At 35.5% G+C, this 23,344-nt stretch overlaps 1 protein-coding gene across 3 annotated transcripts in view; it reads left to right on the forward strand.

The window, feature by feature from the left end:
• Positions 1–521: 521 nt before the first annotated feature.
• Positions 522–23,344, forward strand: part of LOC149800868 (uncharacterized) — a 132,827-nt gene continuing 110,004 nt past the window's right edge. The window contains exons 1-4 of one of the 3 annotated variants that reach the window (XM_089954884.1): positions 522–637; positions 9,532–9,696; positions 14,859–15,042; positions 22,433–22,574. In XM_089954884.1, the coding sequence (XP_089811010.1) occupies positions 14,885–15,042; positions 22,433–22,574 (300 nt within the window). In that variant the 5' untranslated portion in view covers positions 522–637; positions 9,532–9,696; positions 14,859–14,884. The remainder of the gene's footprint in view (positions 638–9,531; positions 9,697–14,858; positions 15,043–22,432; positions 22,575–23,344) is intronic. The other 2 variants (XM_089954885.1, XM_089954886.1) reach the window with 2 other exon arrangements.

A 23,344-nucleotide genomic window follows, 5' to 3' on the forward strand; every position in this document is an offset into this window, starting at 1 on the left:
TTTAAAATAAATGAAAAGTTTATTCATCTTTGTCTATTTATTTAGTAATTGAATGGATATAAAAGTCGAAAGATATATGACTAGTAAATTACATTGCATTTGTTATTTATGAACCAGACACAAGAACGCTGAAATCGGAGGTGGGGGTGGGTGAGTTGCAATTTAAGGATGAGACGGTTGACACAATGCGATTTGGTGTGGATTTTGGTATATCTGAATGGATTTGAATGTATTTGAATGGATTTTGGACGTTTCGTAATACCTCTTCCAGTCAATCATCCAAATCCTTCCCCTATCTTTTCTCAATCCCACCTCTTTAAATTACTAAGTTGTTCTCATCATTGTCCCTTTTTCTTGACGTATTGTAATACAGATATCAAACCAACGAAGGCACTAGTACACGATTAATTTTTTTATATTGTATTTTGTTTTTACACATTTTTTCTTTCTTTTTCTTGTGTCATATATTCTCTGTTGACATTACGCTGTTTCGTAACCATTTACTCCTTTTAGTTTTTAGCTTTACAGCACTTCCGCTGAAAATAGCACGAGCGTGCAGGATTTAATTCAATTTGCATGCAAATCTATACGGTTTTCATTGCAATAAGACAGCGTGCCATAGCTTTAAATTCATAGAGTGAGTTTGACTTTTTTTTTATAACTGTCAGAAACGAATTATTGTCAGGCTTTAATAAGCGAGCATACAGTGTCACGCGATATGTGGGTGCTGCGATTAAAGGGGTTGGTTACAAATGAAATATCGGTCGGTGGCTAGATGGCCGGGGTAGAAATTTGGGGTGGTGGTTGTCCAGACCTCTAATAAACACGCAGAAGATGGCATTGTTACGGGCACCCTGGTGATGATTAGGCTAGAAAGTGTTAATTGATGATGTCAATGTGTTCTGCATTTTTTATTAGTGTTTTCAGTATCCTTTGACATGCGTTTAAGTTTCTGGAATGCAATGGAAGCCAAAAATTATGAAATCAGATTCAGTTGAGATATGTATCTTTAATGAAACAAACAAAAATATACTAATATTGAAGAATGTGTTTAGATAGCTTTGTTTTGTTCAAGATATTTGTCATCCTTTGAACCGATTTCAGCATTTCTGGTTTCTTTTGCACTTCAGCCAACAGAAATTTAGGTCAATGGAACTTGGAAAGACGTCCATAGATATGGGCTGCCAGGTGTGTGAGATAAAAATTTGACTTTCATACCAATGTTAGTCAACTTTGGAACATGCTACCAAGTCTCGTTATTTATGCAGTAAGACAGTAACCCCCTAGAAAGACAGATCAGGGAGATATTTTATTTTTTAGGACTCATATTTTATATCCTTGATGCCTTTTGATTTTTATATTCAGTATGGGATGGGTTGGGTATAATCAAATGGGAGTTAAGCAAATACTATGGTCTATTCATCTCTCTAGACCAATAAGTTCTTAGCCACTTTTTATTATTTCTGAACATTGTTGACTGTAGTGGAGAATAACCATAAAGTAGAAAATTGAATGGCAGATTATCCGCCTAATAAAAATATTTGGACTTTAAAATGACTTCAGTCATTAAGAATGGCATTCGTATGATGGAGCCATGGGATACTATCACATTTTCAGAAATGTATATGGGTTATTTTGACATGCATCATTTTGTTTAAAACATTTTATTTACTAACACATGTATATAAACATCAGCGACATCTTCTGTCATTCTCTTCTATGCATGCTTACTACCAAATGACCCCTTCTTACATAGTGTTTTGACACAATTGCCATGAACAAATTAACATTGCACAGGAATCAACATTATCCAGAAAGTAACAATAAAGAAACAGTTCTCATTCCCAAAGCTGTTCTTACATTTATCATAGCTTTGATCTGGATCAGTTATATTCTCAAAGGCTACAATAATCAAATTGGTGAAGATCATGATTTCTGTTTCTTAAATGTACAGTTTGGAACTTAAAAATCAAATGGGATTCTTGATAACTTGTTTTAGTCGAAGTGTATATATTAAGGGACAAAACATGAACTCAGGAGAGAAGGGTTTAAGTTTCAAATTCTTATTATTATTAACACAATTTAAAAATAAAAGTAAACAAGTAAAAAAAGTAAAAGGTAAAATAAGTAAAAAAAATATAATGTGCCATTGAATGGAAACAGCTTTAATAGAAATAAAAAAAAAGAGAGGACACTATTATTTGTCAAAAATATGGTAAAATATTGCTTTTCTTGTGAACAAATTGTAATTATAAGATCCACCACATGAAACTTGAATACAGTATACAGGGGTCACGCTACCAGGTGAAGTGGCCAACTAAGTCCCTAAAAGATGTAAACTTCGCTGCCTTCTGTTAGAAAAGCAAAAACAACTTCATCCTGTGATTTTTTTTAGAGTTACATTGACTAATCTTTCTTTTAAGATGCCCCCTTGCCTTAGCCAGGTTAATTCTAGTGTTGTGTAGCAAAATGTATTCATCAGGCCATCAGGTGCTAGGCTTAGTTTTGATATCAATTATGCTGACAGACAAACTCTTGCACATTCACAGGCATGTTTTTTGAGAGCTAATTGACCATTTACCCTCCTGAGTAATTTAGCAACTATTACTGCACGATTTTAACATGTTATCCATTGATGATAAAAAAACCCATAACAAACTTCTGTTTTGAAACTTAAACAATAGTATGTAAATAGCAATTTGTGTTTTAAGAACAGAATCGATGATCTGGATATTTTAACTGCCCCTTGTACACTATTTCATCATAAAATTAGTTTGAAACTTTAAGTGAACCAGTAATAGGGAAATAATGGCAGACATTGCTATGTCTGGGAACTACCGGTTTATTAGATTATCTGTTTTCTTAAATCAGTGGGCACATATATTCATAAAAATATAAAATTCATTGAAATCAAAGCCTAGCTATTATGTTATTTAAGATATAACTTTAAAATGTAATTATGTAGGTTAGAAACATATGGGACAATCTATATTGTGGAATTAGTGAGAAGCATTGTAAGGTCAAAGTTGTTTTCTGACTTGACTCGTATTTGTCAGAATATGGAAAAAGCAGTTAAATAGATACAATTTAACCTGTGCCTAAAATGACTACAAGTATGTAGACAAATAAACCATAAATTTGCAATCGTATCAATGGACTGTTGTAATGAAGCTGTATAAAGTGAGTGGTTACATTATGAAAACCCCTCATAAAAATAGATGCACTCCCATGTCAGTTTTGATTCAGTTTGAAAGAAGGGTTTAGTCATATGCTGACTATAAAGAAGCCATGTTTGTAATTTTATGCATTTTAATGTGTTATGTATGAATATTTATGGTAATGTTTTATCAGCAGCAAAGAAATTAGGACGAACAGTATGATCTGAGGATATGTGTGGATTTGCCCAAATGTATATGGTGCAGGAGTTGTTTCAAAGTTGTTTAGAAATCTTTCAAAGTGTCATTATTGTGAACTTTTAGAAAGTATTAAAAAATATATTAAGGGTAGTTGATTAGGCAGTTTTACTAACTTACAGTTGCAATAATGTAATCTGGTTACTCAGTTAAAATTCATTACAATATAGTTTATATTAATCTATTTAAAGTCATATGGCCAAAATAACTCAGAATTTTTTTTACTTGAAAATAAAGTACATGTATTGCTTAAATCCAGTGTTAAATGCAAATATGAATACCATGAAATAGAGGGCATAATTCAAATAAGAGAACACACATATATATATAGGTTCGAGTCTTGAATTCAGCCAGTGTGGGTATGTGAGAAAGCTTGCCGGTAGCTTCTCGTGGGTCGGTGACTCTTTCCAGGGTTTTCCCGCGTTCTTCCTCCACCATTAATACTGGCCGCCATGTATAGCCAATCGTGTGCTGAAAAATGGTGTTAAAACCCAACAACAACATATATGCTTCGCGTCCACGTCTCCCTGTTGAGCTCTGACATCTTCCTATTCTATCCAAAAGGATAAGTTACTTCTCCCTAAAATTCAGTCTAGCTTGACCTTGAGTAAATTATCCTAAGCAGCGTTATTGATACAGTGGCTATTATATGCTTGTAGCTGACAATGCTTATTGTGGTGGGAGGTGGATTCATCATATCAGAGTAGTTAGTAAGGATTTAAATGTGCCATGGGTGTAAATCAAAGTGGGAATTTCCCATTTTCTAAACACCGATGTGTTCACAAAAATAACTGTCTCCTTTTGATACTTCTACTCTTTTCCATTCTTGGTATCTCAGAGTAGTATCAAAAATTTTTAAAAATATTGAAGAGAACAACTTGCTGGTTTGCCTTCTGTATATGATTGCACTCATATGCTGTGTTAATAAAAGAGAAAAAAGGTAATTATAACTTAAATGTTATTTCAACATGTTCACTTTCTTTGAGTCCATGTTGCTGAAATGTGACCATGACATCACATCTTCATTTTTTTTTAACATGAGTTCACAAATGCAGAAAATGAAACTGCAGACCTGCATGATTTTTGTTTTACAACTAGATCTATCCACTAATGGTAGTTTTGACTATTTGCTGGTAATAGGATAGCAGGGAATAGTATTCCCATGGATGGAAAAGACGGAAAAATCAACATTCCTTTTAGTTATTTACAGTCTGGTTAAATAAATAAAACGTGGTTCTGGTTGCATTGAAAAAAAAATCAAGGTAGATAGGCTGGTACAAACATTCCTTTTTAGGTCCAGAATGTTTTAAATAAAGCATAAACTAGAAAATAAGCATAATTCTTATCCTGAATTTAACCTAAACATCCCTAGATTAATTATTTTCTCTCTTAAATTGACCCCCCCCCACCACATAATGTATGGTCAGCCAGAAAAATGTGGTCAGTCAGGTAACCAGAGCAACCCATACATTTTTATTTTGCCTCGTCATGTAATTTTGCTGTTAGCTTTTAAAATTTTTGAACTTTTGGAGATATTTTTAATTTTCAGTTGGTAGATGCGCTTACCTGGAATATTGCTTAATAGTACAATATTTTGAGATAGTATCAGTTTCATTACAAGTATACTCTAGTATCACAATGTGATGGTTGAAAGAATGAGACCCATTTGTTTCTTTGCCTTGTGTAGAAAAAATGTAATACAAATAGCCAGGGACTTCTTCATTATTTAATAGTCTGTGGAATCTGTATCAGATTGATGTTGGAAAGTATTTGTAAGTATTGTTTAACTACATTAGTGCATTTTATTTATTTTTGATCAAGTCTTCATTTTACTGTGTGTGTCTTAAGTCAGAAAGAAGGAATTAAAAAAGCTTGACAGCAACTCTCGTAGGTTGGTTGTTCTTCCTGGGATATTTCTGGGTTCTTCCTCCACAAGTTATAGCTATTATGTGCAGAAATATCGCATCAAGCAGAACTATTTTATGAGTAGCAAATTCATGGACAATTATTTAGAAACTTAGGCCATTCTTAAATTTCAAATTTACAGCAAATAACTGAGTATAGTATACTCGAGGTTGAGAAGTTTCATGAAAGCTCACTTTTATTCATGGAACGTTTTTGAACCAGCATTACTTAAAAAATTCAGAATGTGTGTTTAGCTATTACAGAATTGATATTTAGCTCTTGGTCAGTCTAAAAGAGCTTATAGGATGGTCTGTTTTCAATTGTTTGATGTATATCTGCCAGTTAGCACAAGTTTGTTATCCTTAGCATAGTTGATCCTAAATGAAAATGGTGCTGTATAGACATCTAATATGGCTACCACAGCAGCCATCTTAAAAATTGTGTTATAGCTAGCTACTCCTCCTGAAGGTTGGTCATATCATCATGGGGTTTTCACTGAAAGATGTTTTATGATGCATTGCTGGTTGTAAATAAAAATGGGTCGATCTGACATTCAGTATCACGGTGTCATCTTGAAATTTTTATCGCCACTCCTCCTGAACAGAAAGACATATTTACATGGCATTTTCATCAAATTTCTTTTGATGTCAGAGTGGTTCTAAATCAAAATGCATCCACTCAGTCAGTCAGTATGGCTGCAACAGGGGCCACCTTGAATATCTTGACACAGCTCCTGAATGGAGGTTGCATCAAAATTGGATTTTCACTTAAAGACTTATTTGGTTTGCCCTATATGAAAATGGTGCTGATCTGATGTCCAGTATGGCTGCCATGGCATCCATCTTGAAAATTATATTATCACTGTGCCTCCTAAACAGAAAGTTGTATTGGCATGGGTTTGTATTGGCATGGGTTTCATCAGAAAATTTATTATGATATCTGGTTGGTCATAAATGGTGCTGCCCTGACGTCCACTATGGCCACAACTATGTCATTTTGTAAATCATGTTATTGATCTGGCTGGTCATAAATGGTGCTGCCCTGACGTCCTCTATGGCCACTACTGTGTCATCTTGTAAATCATGTTATTGATATTACTCCTGAATGGATGGTCATATCAACACACGGTTTTTATCTTCCTTATTTGTTCAAATATGAAAACGGTGCTGGTATGATGGCCATTATAACAACCACAGCTGCTAACTTAAAAATCTTGTTATTCCTACTCCTTATGAATAGAAAGTCACATCAACATGGGGTTTATGGGACTTCTTTTCATTTCCAGTTGGTCTTAAATAAAAATTATGTTGATCTGATATCCAGTATGGCTGCCACTGTCATTCTTGAGAATCTTGTCACTACTAGCTGGAAAGTTGTATCGACATTGGGTTTGCAACAGAAAACTTTCCTTATCATGTCTTCTTGGTACTAGATGAAAATGGTGTCAATCAGACATCAAGTATGACCACCCTGGCAGCCATATTGTAAGTTCTGTTATTGATACTCCTTCAAAAGGGAAAGTCATATCAGCATTGGATTTTCACTAGAAGACTGATTAGGATGTCCTGAATCAACATTGGATTTTCACAAGAAGACTAATTAGGAAGTCCAGTTGGTCCTGAATTGTGCCAATCTAAAATTGTCACAGTTGAAGCAGTCTTGAAACCCTTGTTGCTACTTGTGCTAAATGGAAAGGTATATCAACATGGAGTTTTCATGCAGGACTTCTTATGGGGTCTAGTTTGTCCTGAATTAAAATGAAGTTGATCTGATGTCCAGTTAGGCCAACAGAATTTATGGTCATATTGATATGGGGTCACCAAAAGATTTATTTATTATATGTATCTGGATGGTCCTAAATGAAAATGATGCCCTGTAGACATCCAATGCATTTTGAAATTCTTGTCACTAGTTCTCCTGAATGGATGGTCATATTGACATGGGGTTTGCACCAAAAGTCTTTTAATGGTGTCTGTTTGTCCTAAATGGAAATGTTGATCTTACAGTAAAATTTTTTTGTTGAAAATCCATGGTTTTCCCAGCAAATAACGGTAAGTCATCTTGATACATTTTCAGTTGTAAACCTTGGGATAAGTGATATCTGACTTTAGAAAATGTCATGTGAAGAATAAGCAACTGTTATCCACAAATCTGATCTAACTCACAATGCATGTGATTGTAAAAAAAAATTGTTATGTGCTGTGAAGAACTTGTGATGAACTTGTGACGAGACAAGTTAGCTACATTAAATGACACTTTTTTTCCTTGATCAGGTTTGAAAAATGTGCTTCAACATCTTAGATCAATGGTTTCCACCCTGTGGGCTGCAGACCCTGTGTGGGCCACAGGGCATTCCAAGGGGTCTGCTAATTCATATAGTTTTGCAGCAAGTTTTGCTCCTCCGGCCAGTGCTATTAGCATGTGGGGGTCTATGAAATTTTTTTAAGTGAAGAAGGGGTCCTCATACTTGAAAAGGTTGGGAACTACTATTGTAGATCACATGCCTATAAAAGAAATAAAAGAAAGATACAGTGAAATAGCCCTATATCATTATAGTCATGGTCCGATTTGTTCTATTCCATACAAATCTGTACGAATACTGAACAAATGAAACAAAAAAAATTCAGCCTCAATCTGTGTTTTACCATTATTTGATGTTATCACTGCAATAACAAACCAGCATTTGTTTGGTCCTCAAAAGTTTGCATTTAGCGGTGACTTCAGTAACACATGCACCCTTCATCAAAGGATACTGACAACAATCTTCAATAAAAACAAAGCACCATTCATCAAAGGAAGTCAGCATGAAGCTTAAAAATTTTTCCAAAGTGATTGGAACACTTTTATAGTGCTGTGAAAATTTCTGTTTTGCGGGAAAATTGTTTATCCTTAAAGTCACTACCAAAGGTAGCATAAAACACAAATTAAATTTCAAATCTTTTGAAACTATAGACATTTGGTTGCAAAGATGTTTGTTAATCTTTTAATTTATTCATGTATTCATTTCCATTATAACAGCATCATCCCCTTGGTAAACATAATTGCCAACTTCGCAACTGTAGTACTGTATTATGAAAATGGTGACATTTTTTTAACCATTGGTGAAGTTGGCAATTATGTTTGTAACAACTTTATTAAAACCAGCACCATCCCTGCATATTGTTTGTAATTAATATCCATCTTAGTAACTATAGTGTACTAAAATGTAATAAATGCAAAAATATAAAAGGAATCTGAAGAATGTAAACTTGTGTAAAATTGTTTTCATCCCAACCATTATCACCAGCAAGATGTGCTGGTGCCACATGACCTAGATGAGAAAGAGAATTGATTCAGTTCAGCTTGAGGTACATGGATAGAGCTAACATGGCCTGGCTCAGTGATAATTAAATTTCAGCAGATATCTTAATTATCAGCCACATCGTTGAAAATTGGTACTCTAACAAGGAATTCAGTAACAATACATGTATAGTGATTAACAGCTTGAAAGCTGGATTTTGTCAATAACCTCGGATAATTTGTGCCATATTATAGAAACGCGGAATTGTACATTATTCTTTGAGCTCCTACATAAATGTCCTCAGCCATTACAATAAAAAGAAAGAGAGAATTTGTTTGCCTGTTTAAAGTGTTTTGCAATGAAAATAAGCATTTCTAAGAAATTATTTTCTGGCAAAAAGTTCATATTAAAAAACTTTGCTACCTATTGAATCCAGCAATCTACAATCGATGAAAAAAGACGTCTTTCTTTTCTAATCCTTTTTTCCTGTATAAATATATCATACATGCAATCAGTAGAACTTTCCAAATTACCTCTCTTTCCCATTGCTAGGTGACTACCCATATACTGAATATTTACCTGATTTATGCTTTCTCTGGCACAAGTAATAATATACCACATTGCCTCTCAGCATCTGTCAGTATATTTTGTATACCCATCCATTCATAATATCATCAAAGATATGTTTATTAAGGTTACCAAAAAAATGTGGTTAACCTTTTGTGAAGTTTTATTGATATATGTGCATATTTTTCACATTTTGTGGACTTTGTTTTTCTGACCCATGTCTAACATGGTAACTTGCTGTTCGTACTTATTTCTTGTAAACACTGGTTGAATTGATTGTTTTTAATGATGGGTGCAGTTACTGATTATATTGACACTTTCAGGTTGTCATTAAACATTATTTTATTGTTTTCATTGTCATTTCAGTTATTCAGTGACAGTGAAGTGTTCTAAGTGCAGAAGTTCAGCCTGGAGGACAGTTGTAACACATGCTTCACACTGCATCAGATGTTCATCAACATCTTCTTATAGTGATTGCTATGTGTGATTAGAGGGAGCTTCATTCACAGAAAGATTTGAAAGGGAGAGTGAGGTGAGCAAAGTCAAAGTCCATAGAGAGTAAATTTTGGAGCCTGAACCCTAATATGTCCAAAGCCACTACGGGGAATGCCAGATGGCAGCTCTTCTGACCCAGTTCTTAAGGCATTACTGTCAGTGACCATCACACCTGGCCAGGTAGAGGTGGAGGATTGTGGTGCATCTGAGGAGTCCATGCTAACACCACATAAGTAAAAAATGAGACGACTTGTACAGGAGGCAGTGTCACATTTGATTGCTTTGGGTCAATTTCTATTCCTCCATTCATAATGTCTCACCTTATCTTCCTGGAGTTGACAGGAGAGTATCCTGCCAACTTTGTCAGCCTAATCAGTGTAAATCCCTGTGTGTGCCTGAACACAGTATTGGTGCATGGGGTATAATATCAACTTGTCACTTTCAGTCACTGCTTCATTAGCCAGCCAGCTATTAATGCCATCCATATGGCAACCTGAAGTCTGTTGCATCATTGCTGCTGTTCTGTAATATAAGGACTATATGGCAACCTGAAGACTGTTGCGTCATTGCTGCTGTCCTGTAATATAAGGACCATGGGGCAACCTGAAGTCTGTTGCATCATTGCTGTCCTGTAATATAAGGACCATATGGCAACCTGAAGTCTGTTGCATCATTGCTGTCCTATAATATAAGGACCATATGGCAACCTGAAGACTGTTGCATCATTGCTGTCCTGTAATATAAGGACCATGTGGCAACCTGAAGTCTGTTGCATCATTGCTGTCCTATAATATAAGGACCATATGGCAACCTGAAGACTGTTGCATCATTGCTGTCCTGTAATATAAGGACCATATGGCAACCTGAAGACTGTTGCATCATTGCTGCTGTTCTGTAATATAAGGACCATATGGCAACCTGAAGACTGTTGCATCATTGCTGTCCTATAATATAAGGACCATATGGCAACCTGAAGACTGTTGCATCATTGCTGTCCTGTAATATAAGGACCATATGGCAACCTGAAGACTGTTGCATCATTGCTGCTGTCCTGTAATATAAGGACCATATGGCAACCTGAAGACTGTTGCATCATTGCTGCTGTTCTGTAATATAAGGACCATGGGGTAACCTGAAGTCTGTTGCATCATTGCTGTCCTGTAATATAAGGACCATATGGCAACCTGAAGTCTGTTGCATCATTGCTGTCCTATAATATAAGGACCATATGGCAACCTGAAGACTGTTGCATCATTGCTGTCCTATAATATAAGGACCATATGGCAACCTGAAGACTGTTGCATCATTGCTGTCCTGTAATATAAGGACCATGTGGCAACCTGAAGTCTGTTCCATCATTGCTGTCCTATAATATAAGAACCATATGGCAACCTGAAGACTGTTGCATCATTGCTGTCCTGTAATATAAGAACCATATGGCAACCTGAAGACTGTTGCATCATTGCTGCTGTCCTATAATATAAGGACCATATGGCAACCTGAAGACTGTTGCATCATTGCTGCTGTCCTGTAATATAAGGACCATATGGCAACCTGAAGTCTGTTGCATCATTGCTGTCCTGTAATATAAGGACCATATGGCAACCTGAAGTCTGTTGCATCATTGCTGTCCTGTAATATAAGGACCATGTGGCAACCTGAAGACTGTGGCATCATTGCTGCTGTCCTGTAATATAAGGACCATATGGAAACCTGAAGACTGTTGCATCATTGCTGCTGTCCTGTAATATAAGGACCATATGGAAACCTGAGGACTGTTGCATCATTGCTGCTGTCCTGTAATATAAGGACCATATGGCAACCTGAAGACTGTTGCATCATTGCTGCTGACCTGTAATATAAGGACCGTATGGAAACCTGAAGACTGTTGCATCATTGCTGCTGTCCTGTAATATAAGGACCATATGGAAACCTGAGGACTGTTGCATCATTGCTGCTGTCCTGTAGTATAAGGACCATGTGGCAACCTGAAGTCTGTTGCATCATTGCTGTCCTGTAATATAAGGACCATATGGAAACCATATAACTGGTCTTTCTGTTTGGCACCCAACTTTCTAGCTAGTCTGCTCCTCAAATCATGCATCAAGTCAGCAGTTGAGGAGATTGATTGGATCTTATCATTTGAGTGCCCACTGCTGCCATCTGCAAGCCAGGCCCAGGTCAAAGCCTCTGTAGATGATGAGGATGAGCAGATGCAATCTACAACCATGTCAGACATATTCTAAGACCCATGGAATTCCAAAGCTTTCTTTGGCAAAAGCCAGTTGTGAACACATTTCTCTTCCTGCTGTACTATGTGCACTCAGTGATACAGTGCTGACATTCTGAGCCTGGATAAGAATGTTGCAGACAAATACAAGTTTTGGGCTATGTCTTCCATTGCAGTGTTCTGATACTGAGATGATCCCCTATTACTATCCAGTGCTCAAAGAATTTTTTTTTAGACACAGGCCCAGGGCTGGTGACTTAAACATACAAGCCCTGACTGAAATTCCACTAGCCCAGACTCCAATTTTCACATGCCCAAAATTTACCCTATTTTGTCACACAATGTTGCAATAGCTACAGTTTTGAAAATAAATTCAATAGGGTTCAAATGGGTTTTGAAGGTGATGCAAGGATCATTAGTGTTCATCACTACATTCATTAGGGAAGGGATGAACCTAGTATTCAAACTTCTATGCTGGATTCACTGAGTGAGTCCTGTTAAGAACTAAGTTGACGTATGTCGCTGTGTTGTTTGCAGTATGTGTAAAGAATTAATGGCTCCTCCACCTTATCTTTTTTTTTGCTGGTGTGCTTCACAAAGTAAAACTCAATCAGTCAAGTGTTCTGAAATTTATTTTTGTTGGGCTTTTTGCTGAGAGCTAATTGCTTCCTAAATCGGTTTGAAAAGTGAATTACACTTGAACGCTATTCTGACAACTGAAATGATCATGCTTTGCATTTTTATATATTCAGTAAAATCTGAATTTGATGAAACCTTACTGCTGTTCACAAACTTTTCAAAAATATAATGTATAATATAATATATATGGCTTAAAAATTCTCATTCAAGGCAATGGTGTGTAACAACTTTTGTTCTTGTACATGCATCTAGCATCTCTTTGATTTACATATAATGAGTTGTTCCATTTCCTGATCCTAATGATGCAAATTAGCACAATGGGCTCGCCCACTGCAGACATCTCACTCACTATTGTGAGCCAGTTAAGTAATATGTGAAATGGTTTGTTTATACCTGACCTCATTTCCTTTAATTGGTGCTATTTAAACTGCCCAGATGAACACCAGACCCAGTAAATGACAGTGTAGTCTCTTCAGAGGCATGAGTTTATACATTTCTTTGGCTTCACCTCGATTTTCTTGGTATGAAGACGTCCTTAATTTCTCAATATGTGCATAATGACATCTTGCTTGACATGATTATTAATTGTTCTGCCTTCATGCTATGGGAGATGTTTAATAGCTCTACTGTCACAGACCAGGAACATTTATGTGATGTCATGATGTCTGTCATCTTTTGGCACAAGCATGTTATTGTTGCTTAGCCAGAACTACTTGGAGGATTGGTGTGACATTTGACACATTTCATATAATTGCCATCAAAGCAAGGTTTTGATGGTCCTAATTGAAAAGGATTCCACTCAAGACATCCCTTGTGACATTGACCACTGCAGTAACCATCATGAAAATCTTATTATCACCAATCCTAAACGAAAAGTTATATTGACACATTTGTCAGAAGACTTCTTATTGTGTCTAGTTAGTCTATTGTGTCTAGTTAGTCCTGGTGACTAATTATTCTGAAATGAAAATAATGTCAGTCTGATGGTATACATGGTGACCATTTTGTTATTTCTAATCTTGCTGAATGGATGATCATTTCAGTATAGGGTTTTCACCAAAAGACTGCATACGATGTCCAGTTGTTCCTAAATGAAAATGGTGACATTCTTATATCCAGTATATCTGCTATATGAGCAATCTTGAAGATCATGTTATTGATACTCTACCCTAAGGATGGTCTTATTTGCACGGGGTTTTCACTAAAAGACAAATTATGATGTCTAGTTGGTGGTAAATAAAAGTGGTGCAGATCATCATGTTATTGCAACTGCTCAGTAGAGTTTGGATGTTCATGCACTTCCTCCTCCAATTACCTGTTCTCTAATATTAATGTGATTGAAGAATTATTGGGGATTGGGAATATCTTCAAGAGAGGAAGTAAATTTTGTAGTAAATTATGTTTCTCCCTGAATCCTTACCCAATTACAAAGCCCTTTGATCCCTCTCCACACTGTGAGCATCCTTTTTGGAATTTGCTGAAGTTTAAATAGATAAACATGTATATAGGTAGCCACCTGATGTTGAGAAATGAAGTAATTTCAAAGAGTTTCTTCCTTTACCTGTATGGTGTATAGATGGGGAGACAGTTTTATTTTTGTCTTTCCTGGAGGACTGCATTCAAATGGTGGCAGATTGTATTTTCAAACATTAATAAGACAGGGTAAGTTTCCTTGGAGATAAATAATGCCTTTTATTGTACTAGCATTGACTGTACATTTTTTATATAAATTTTTATCTGTAGGCATCTTGTGAACTCTGTCAAGATTTGGTAATTTTCATGCATTTTTCAATATTAAATAATGGTAAACAAAAAAGACTACACATTTTTAAACTTCACAGCACAGATGTTGAAAAATGGGAGTAAATTCCTAGTTTTTACTTTAAAAAAAGAGTGTAAATAAAAAAAAGGGATGCTACAAAAACAGGATGTTTTACAAAAAGCAAGGAAGAGGTGATGTTTTGAATTGATAGGGGTGTCACATTCTTGGAAATTAGATGAAGGCACTGGATCCCTCTGAATAAATAAATATATCTATGTGGAAAATGTGTTTTGCATTAGGATATAAAGATTGTGATTGGATGCATTTGCTTTTTTCCCTTGTTTTCCTGACAATATTGTAAATTAGTTAATAGCCTTTGGTTGGGTAGTAAGTTTGTAGTGAAGTCGGGCAGTATATTTGTCGTGAATGCTCTTGAAGGCAATACAGTAGCAAGAGATTAGGTTATCTCTTGATTCACAAATAACAATGATCAATGAAGTTTTTTCTTTGACTTCACTTTTGTTGACCAAAGTTTATTTTGTTCTGATTTACTATATACCATCTTCGGGTTGCAGTCATACTGATGTTTGAAGATGGATGAATTGACAGAAACATTGGCAACAAGTTTTGCCGTCAGTGCAGATCCTAACTCCACTGCAGCTCCACATCCTCGCTTCTCCCAGTACAAAATGAGATCCTCCGAATGTGACCAGAACAGTCGCAGGAAAAATATTCTGGATGAACAAAAGAGGTAATATATGTCATATTTTGTCCAGCTATCCCAGACCTGCCAACTCTTATGATTTTGCCATAAGTCTTAGGAAAATTGCCCTTTAAATATGAACTTACGGCATACTAGCAAAAACTACAGAAAAATGATAGTTCCCGCAAAATGTGGATAATTGATTCATCCATGTTTAATTTAGATCCAGGTTTCATCTTAGAATTAGTGAAATTAGTCAGGGAACCAGACTAACTTTACAGACGCACTCCAGCTGCCTTAAACTGCACCTATTTGTTCATGCAAAGCGTTTGCATGATCAAACTGTTGATTATAGAGTTTTTAAAAATGGCATCCAGAAAGCAATGCATGTTTAAGACGAAAGGGGAAATAATCTTCAAAAATAAATGTTAATAATCGACACAGAGGAATTAAAAGGAGTATTCAGATTCCTGTGGAAAAAAGCTGGAAAGGACACAATTACATTTATTGGACATCACATGCCAATTTGAGGATGTCTCGTGGCGGGAGATATGATTACCGTCATCATGTGAAATGGAAAAAGAATTTCTAAGAATTATGTCAAGTTGAGAGATAGCAACAAGCCATTGAGCTGCATAGGGTTTGGAACTAGACTAGTAGTAAATAAAGTCTTTGTCTACTTTAAAAACTTTTCAGTTGAACATAATGTTTATCGTCGCTGCATTGAACTTTTAATTATGTTTTCCAGCTTTGCAATAGCAGTTATTGATATTTTGTTACACCTGATGGAAAATTGGTCAATCTTACAGTAAAAAATCAACTGCCTTACTGAGAGGGACTTGTCAGGGTTGGTAGGTTTGCTATCCATGTTTTTATCTGCAGTTATATCTCCACCTTAACTACAGGGTAGATATTTACCAGACTTTGTACATAACTTGCCCATGGGGCGATCATCCATGAGAAGGAGTGTGATTTTTGGGCCCCTGCCATGGAGTTCCTGAAAGGGGGTCAGAGGTAAAAGTTGTAATTACATTTGTTTATATTTTTGACCAAACTATATTCATGCATTTTGTAGGAGGAAGACATATAATTGATTTTGTTTTATGAAACCTGGGTCACATTCAAAAGTGGGGTAGGAGTGCTTACAGGGGACATAATGAAAATGGAAAGTCACAATAACATTGGCTTTTCACAGAAGACTTCGTATGATGTGTAGTTAGTACTGTATCATAATGGTGCCAGTTTAACATACAGTATCTTGAAAATCTTATTCTTACTACTCCTAAATAGAAAGTAATATTGACATGGGGTTTTCACCAGAAGAGTAAGTATGATGTCTAGTTAGTACTGTGGAAAAAGGTGTTTGTTTGACCTCAGATATGGTCACCATCCTAAAATTATTGTTATTGCTACTCTTCCAGAATTGATGGTCATATTATTATAGGGTTTTCATTAAAAGTTGCTTAAGATATCATGCTGGTCCAGTATACCACTGGTGACCTCCTGACATCGAATATGGCTGCCGCAATGAACATATTGACAATCTTGTCACTAATTCTTCTGAATGGATGACATGAGGTTTTCTTCAAAAGTCTTTTAACGGTTTCTTGTTTGTCCTAAAAATGAAAATGGCATGACCTTATATTCAATATGGCCGCTTGAGCAGCTAATTTGAAAACATTATTGCTCAGGAATTTCAGAAATGGTTTTAACACTTGGCGGATAAAGGAAGAAATGATATTGTCTTGAATTCCTGGAAATTCTTTTTACATAATAGAGTATTGGTCCATTTGAGGGACTCTAGTTCCACATAATATTGTAGTACATAGAATAATTAATAGTCAGGTGTGTAAAGAAAAACCAACTGATCGTTGATAATAACTTTAGTTCTAGACCATGTATTTTGAGTTTTTCAAAGGCTTGTATATAAGTATGGATGATGTCTTTTAATTGGGGATGGGGTCAAATGTTCAAAGGTCAGGGTCATATTGGCTCAAAGAAAAATGGGTTTGAAAAAAAAACTTTTTCTAGAACTTGGATCACACTTTGGGTAATAATAAACTATAGATTATAGGGTCTAAAATCAGTCACAGTATCAGTGTAAAAAGATTTTGGTTTCCACACAGAAGTTATGACTTTATGGTCATAAACTAAGTAACAGAAAGAAGCAAAACCAACAAGTTTTGTAAGATTTATATCAAAGTTAAAAAAATGAAAATTTAAGAGTAACTGAAAATATTATGAAATGAATCCAAAATAATCCGGGAAAAAAGTCTGTTAAAGTCCAGAAGAATGATGAATTTCAGATACACAAATGTACTGGTCTGTCTACAGCCCTGACTTTTAATTTTCAGCCAGTAACCAGTAAAAATGATGTTAGATCTTGTGGTAAGTATTGTTGACTCAGAAATAACAAGCCAGTGGAGTTTTCATGGGCTAAACTAAGAATTTCCTGTCTATATGACTTAGGAAAAACAATTTAATAGCTCACTGACCACAGTTTGATAGCTCACTGACCACTCGTCAACAAAGGGTGCCTTGGGTGGTCTCCATTTTCTCATAAGGACCCCATTTTTCACACAATAGCAAGTTGGTCTTCTGCTTCAGTTTCACTAATAGTCCACTGAAACATACAAGAGATCTCATGATCTTGTTCCTCTATGATGGCAGGTGATTGTCATTTGTCATCCTGAGTTAAAAGAGGATCACATCATCATTTTGATTCATCAGTATCTGAAGCAAACATGACCTCATCAAAAGCCTGACAAAGTAGTGTCAGCCAAAGGAATAATTTCCTTATCAACTTCAGTCTCAAGAGCTCTTTTTGCCATAGCTGAACTTACTGCACAAGCAGGGTATAAATTAGGGATTTTATTCTCAATAGGAGCTATCTTTTGATCCAAACAAGGCTTGTCAGTTACAAGTGGGTTAACTGCAACCTTATTTCGAGCTGAACCATTGCCTAGCAATAAACAAACACCTACAATGGGCAAAAAATTCACAGGGCTGATAGTTACAGGTCCTGAAACTAAGTCTGATGACAAACTAACACTTTGTAGTGGAATTGGAATAAAGCCACACTCTACTCCTTAAACAAGAACACTTTCAGAAGAAGGCTTTGCAAACAGAGGCAAAGTACCTGATAATATAAGACTCTGAGCAGCTTCTCTGTCCCTTAATATTTTCATAGAACCTTTTGACATGAATAGTTCATTATTTTCCATAATAAAATCATACTGGGGGTTAGTTTGACCCAACAAATATATAGTTTCCAATACATGATCATGACCTTGATCTCTTGAAAAAAATCTAGAACATTTTGAACAGCTCTGTCTTTATTCTGTTTCTTAATTTTTAATGTATAGCAATTAGAAATAACTTGCCCGATTTCTTGCAGCATGTGTACATAGGAAGAGATAAGTATTTCTGATCAGTCTTATCAGACGTTTGATCCTTATTAGTTGTGCCAGATTTTAAGTTTTAAGTATTTGCTTGAGACTGAAGTGGTTTCTTACTAATCATCTGCTGAGAGGAAAATGTATTGACAAATGGAACTTTGTGAGTCAAAGAATAATTGTCAGCTGTATGAGCAGCGTTGTCTGAAGTGTCTACCAGCTGTTCATCAAGGTTAAATCTTGATGTCACTATGGATGCCGTTATTGAACTTTTTGATTAATGTGAGTTGTCCGAATTTGTCATAATCTTTATGAATCTTTTTGGATGTACACCACCTGTCAAATAGTTTTTCTTTTTCCCTAGCAAACTTGACATGGGTTTGGCTGTTTTCTTTTTTGCAATTTCTAAATATATGTTAGTATGCCTCAGGTACCAACTCATAAGCCTTCCAGATAAATTCCTTAAAAACAAAACTTTTTTGAGGGGAATGCATTTTGCTTGCCATTCTAAATCTTTTAAATTCAATTGCATTTCCATCTCTCTTCTTTTTTTATTTGCAATTGTATTTGCATGTCTCTCTTCTTTTTTTATTTGAATCTTCATTTGCATTTGCCATTCTTCCTTCTCTCTTCCTTCTTAATTTGATATTCTTTCTGCATTTGAATTTGAAGTTCTCTTTCCCCATTTTAAATTTGTCTCTATTCTCTCTGCCTTGGCATTTTCATTTCTTTTCTTCTCTCTGAAGCTGAAGTTTTCTTGATTCCATTTTTGTCTGGGTTTTTAAATTTGTTGTAGAGTTGGAGACTTACTAATTATTCCTATGGCATCAAAAATTTCCTTTTCCACCAAAAATGTTATTAATTTCTCTGGGAATGTGTCTTAATTTAGAATACTACTCTTTGGTCATAAACTACATAACAAAAAGAAGCAAAACCAACAAGTTTTGTAAAATTTAACAAATATGAAAATTTAAGAAGAATTTAGAGTATTAGGAATTGATTCTAAAATGGCATTGACCAGAACTCGTTTAAATAATTCACGGTACATGTACAGTGGGACCCCGCTATAACATGGTAGTTGGGAGCCATAGAATCTGACTGTGTTATGAACCGAACAGTGTTATAAGCAACCATGTACATACAGTACCAACCCATTTGTGGATTTAACGGGGGGGGGGGGGGTAGGGGGTAATAAAAACGGGTGCGAAAATGCATGCATCATTGGCACACTTACCATTTTAGATCAGTGTATATTAAATGAGAAAAGCATTTGCAGTGATAACAGAAATTGCATATATAATATATTACTTTATTCAGAGAACCATGCATTGGTACATACACATGTATAGTTTATATATACATGTCTAATCTATAGCATGAATAGAGTATCAACACCGTGTACTCACCAGCGAATCTCATAACATACATTGAATCCACAATACAAGTATTTCCATTGAAAATATCCACACACAGATGTAAAATATTCAATAATTTTGTCACAGATCATTATGTGACTGAATTCAATGGAAAAAAATAACAAAAATTACATAATGGGTGTACGTAACGAACGATGAAACAGTACGTCTGAAGGTTAATTAACAGTGTCTGTATAAATTTCATACCACTACATTTCTCATCCGTCAATTGTAATACATTATTATTGTCTGAAAAACTCTGTGAGTTTCAGCTGCTTTCTGCTACTGTCATGTTTGCTCTTGGCAAAGTCAATTATAGTTCTCAGCTGAAGAATTTGAACATATTCGATATCTTGTGTCTCCATCCATCTCAAAGCACACTCTAAACCTTTGACTGCTTCTGTTGCTAATGGTGGACTATCCTCAGGCGTGGTGTCCTCGCTGTCATCATCAGAAGCATCACCATCGTCAGCATCACAATTGGTGTTATTGAACTTAATATTTTTAATAATTTCCGCATCTGAAACGTGGTCTGCAACTGGGCAGTCATTATCAAAATTGAGCCATTCATCAACACTTTCACGTGACTGCATCAGCTCCCCAAATGCCCTCTCAGCCTGGAACACATCATTCTCAGAAAATCCATCAAATAAACTGTCATCATCACTGATGTTGCCTCTGTTTTCCTGTGTAATAGTAAATGCTGCCCCAAGTCCTTTCTCCCAGCAGTTCTCAATGCAGCGTGGCGTAATGGCATCCCAAGATTTGCCGCCGAGGTGTCTCCTGCTAGTCTTGCTTTTTTCCTCAGCATTCCCTCACTTTCATGCATATCCACAACCATTTCTCTTAATTTTGCTTCTTCCTTCTTCCATCCTCGAACTGTTGATTCATTCACACCTAAATCTTTAGCTACCTGTGATTGTTTAACACTGGACCTAATCCTGTCTAATGCTTTAATCTTTTCTTTAACAATAAAAACTTTACGTTTCTGTTTCCCATTTTCCATTCTAAATGTCCACTAATTAACACTTTTACTCCTATTGGTTTGAAAGACTACAGCAAGAATAATTGTCATTAAACAATGGGGGTTTATTTGTAGGAAATGGACAACATTATTTACTAGTCATAAGATTGCATAAAACAACACTGTCAAGCCATGCACACATGTTGGCAGCTTTTGTTTCTTTGATGTTTTATAAATCGTTGCCCCCTAATTTGAACAAGTTTAGCTCGGCAGTTGACTTTGATGATGAGCAATGTACTTAAATTAATTGATTAATAAATTCTGGCGAGAATCTTTTATCAACCGCTGCATTGGTTGTTGCTTAGTTGTGTATGCAATGTAGAGAACATATGTCGGATATTATTAGAGCAACGATTGTATACGGAATGCATTCAAGACAAACACAAAGTAGACATGATGGCTTCATTGCTTAAGGATCAGTAATAATAATATTAACACTTATGAGCTGTCATTTTTTAACAATAAACAAAGATCAAAGTTCTCAAAAGGCCCAGCCACTGGTTCGGATACTTGTATTTCTGATGTTTATTTTGGCACAAAACTATAAGAATTTGGTTAAATTTTTAATTTTTAGGAGCAACACAATGATTATTTTATATTCGAATTTGTGTGTGATTTCTTTCCCAAAATGATAATAAATTTTCTACACGTTCTTTTTTGCACTTTTAAGAAGAGTATGAGAATAATACATGTATATGATATTTCAGCTACAGTCGTCTTATATTCGAATTTATATGCAGTCTCTTCTCGAAAATGATAATAAAACTCTTGTTTTATTTTTCATACTTATAAGAATTTTTTGGTTTTTGAGAAAAATACCTGTAATAAAGTACCTGAAATTTTGGGAGCCATGCCACGACTGCGTTATATCTGAATTCACATTGTAACGGAGCGCGTTATAGCGGGGTCCAATTATAGTCCAGTGAGTAGTCTTAATTTCCACTAAATAATCCAAAGAAATGTTTCCTCTCAAATGACATATAAATACAACAAAAAAATATGTCTGCAGACTTGATGTAAGAACAAAAACACAAGAAATAAGAATGAGAAAATTGTCCAGTCCTAGGAACTTATATACGGGCAAAAGGGTAAATCATGCATATTGTCACTAATTGTTATATGACAGATTGCAAATCACCATCATGATAAAACAACTCACAGAATCTAATCCATCCAGTGGGAAATAACTTAATTCTTCTAAGAACCCACCTGACTGACCTGTCTAATGGGAAATGGCCAGAAACTTCAACATATTTACTGATAATTTTATTATTAGTCACTGTAAACATGTAAGTAAGCATCTATTTAAAGATCCTATGCAATTTTATGTTCTTAATATTTTAAAACAGAACCTATGCACGTATGAAATTTCAACTAAAGATAATAATCACTACAGTTTATAGTCCTGAATAAAATTTACGGAAATTATAGATATACATTAAGTATTGTTTACAATCACTTACCTTCATATATTATTTGGCAGTTTAGGGTCATTGGTGTTCATGCTTAGATCGAGTTATAAATGAAAATGTCATGCTTAATGAAGTAAATAAAAATATGAAAGATTTCTAGAATTCTAATTCAAGCATTTTGTCAATTTGTAGTCGAAGATTCAACTTTGCCAATCACATTCGGAAGCTGACAGCAGGCAGTTGGGATAGTGGGGGATCCAAGGAGCAGAAAATGGAATTGTCCTCAGAATCATACTCAGGTTACAGGAGATCAAATAGGGAATATCAGGATCAGGCAAGTATCAGGGGTTTAAATTTGTTTAGCAAAGCAGGACATGGATCCTGTATCACTTTTTACATTATTGTATGATGTGACAGAGACATCATCAGTGTTCATGACATCTGGTTTAGTTTTCTAGGTCACCTTACAGTGTTTACTTCAGGATGCATGATTATTCACTTGCCCCCATATGTAGTACAATCAGTTTGTTTTGTGTGCAACAAAACTTAAAACATTAGTTATTATTAACAAAGTTTCATCAGATCTTGTAAGTGCTTGACTTGTAGAGCAGCCACCCTAATCAAGTGCTTACTAATTGACTTTTTGCAGTTGAGCAATGAGACATTTTCATTAGTTATTAAAAGCATTTTACCAACCGTACTTGGCATGGTTTTATATGGCTTAAATGATTAGAGCATCTGCCTTAAATCAGGAGGTCATGGGTTCAACTTATACCAAACATTTTACCAACTGTACTTGGCAAGGTTTTATATGGCTTAAATGATTGGAGCATCTGCCTTAGATCAGGAGGTCATGGGTTCGACTCATACCAAACATTTTACCAACTGTACTTGGCATGGTTTATTTGGCTTAAATGATTAGAACATCTGCCTTAGATCAGGAGGTCACGGGTTTGAGTCATACCAAACATTTTACCAACTGTACTTGGCAAGGTTTTATATGGCTTAAATGGTTAGAGCATCTGCCTCAGACGCAGGAGGTCATGGGTTCGAGTCATACCAAAGCCTTATGAAAATGGTACTAGCAGCTGCCTTGCTTGACAC

This window comes from Sinohyriopsis cumingii, chromosome 4, assembly GCF_028554795.1.
Source record: "Sinohyriopsis cumingii isolate HCF-2022 chromosome 4, ASM2855479v2, whole genome shotgun sequence".
NCBI lineage: Eukaryota > Metazoa > Mollusca > Bivalvia > Unionida > Unionidae > Sinohyriopsis > Sinohyriopsis cumingii.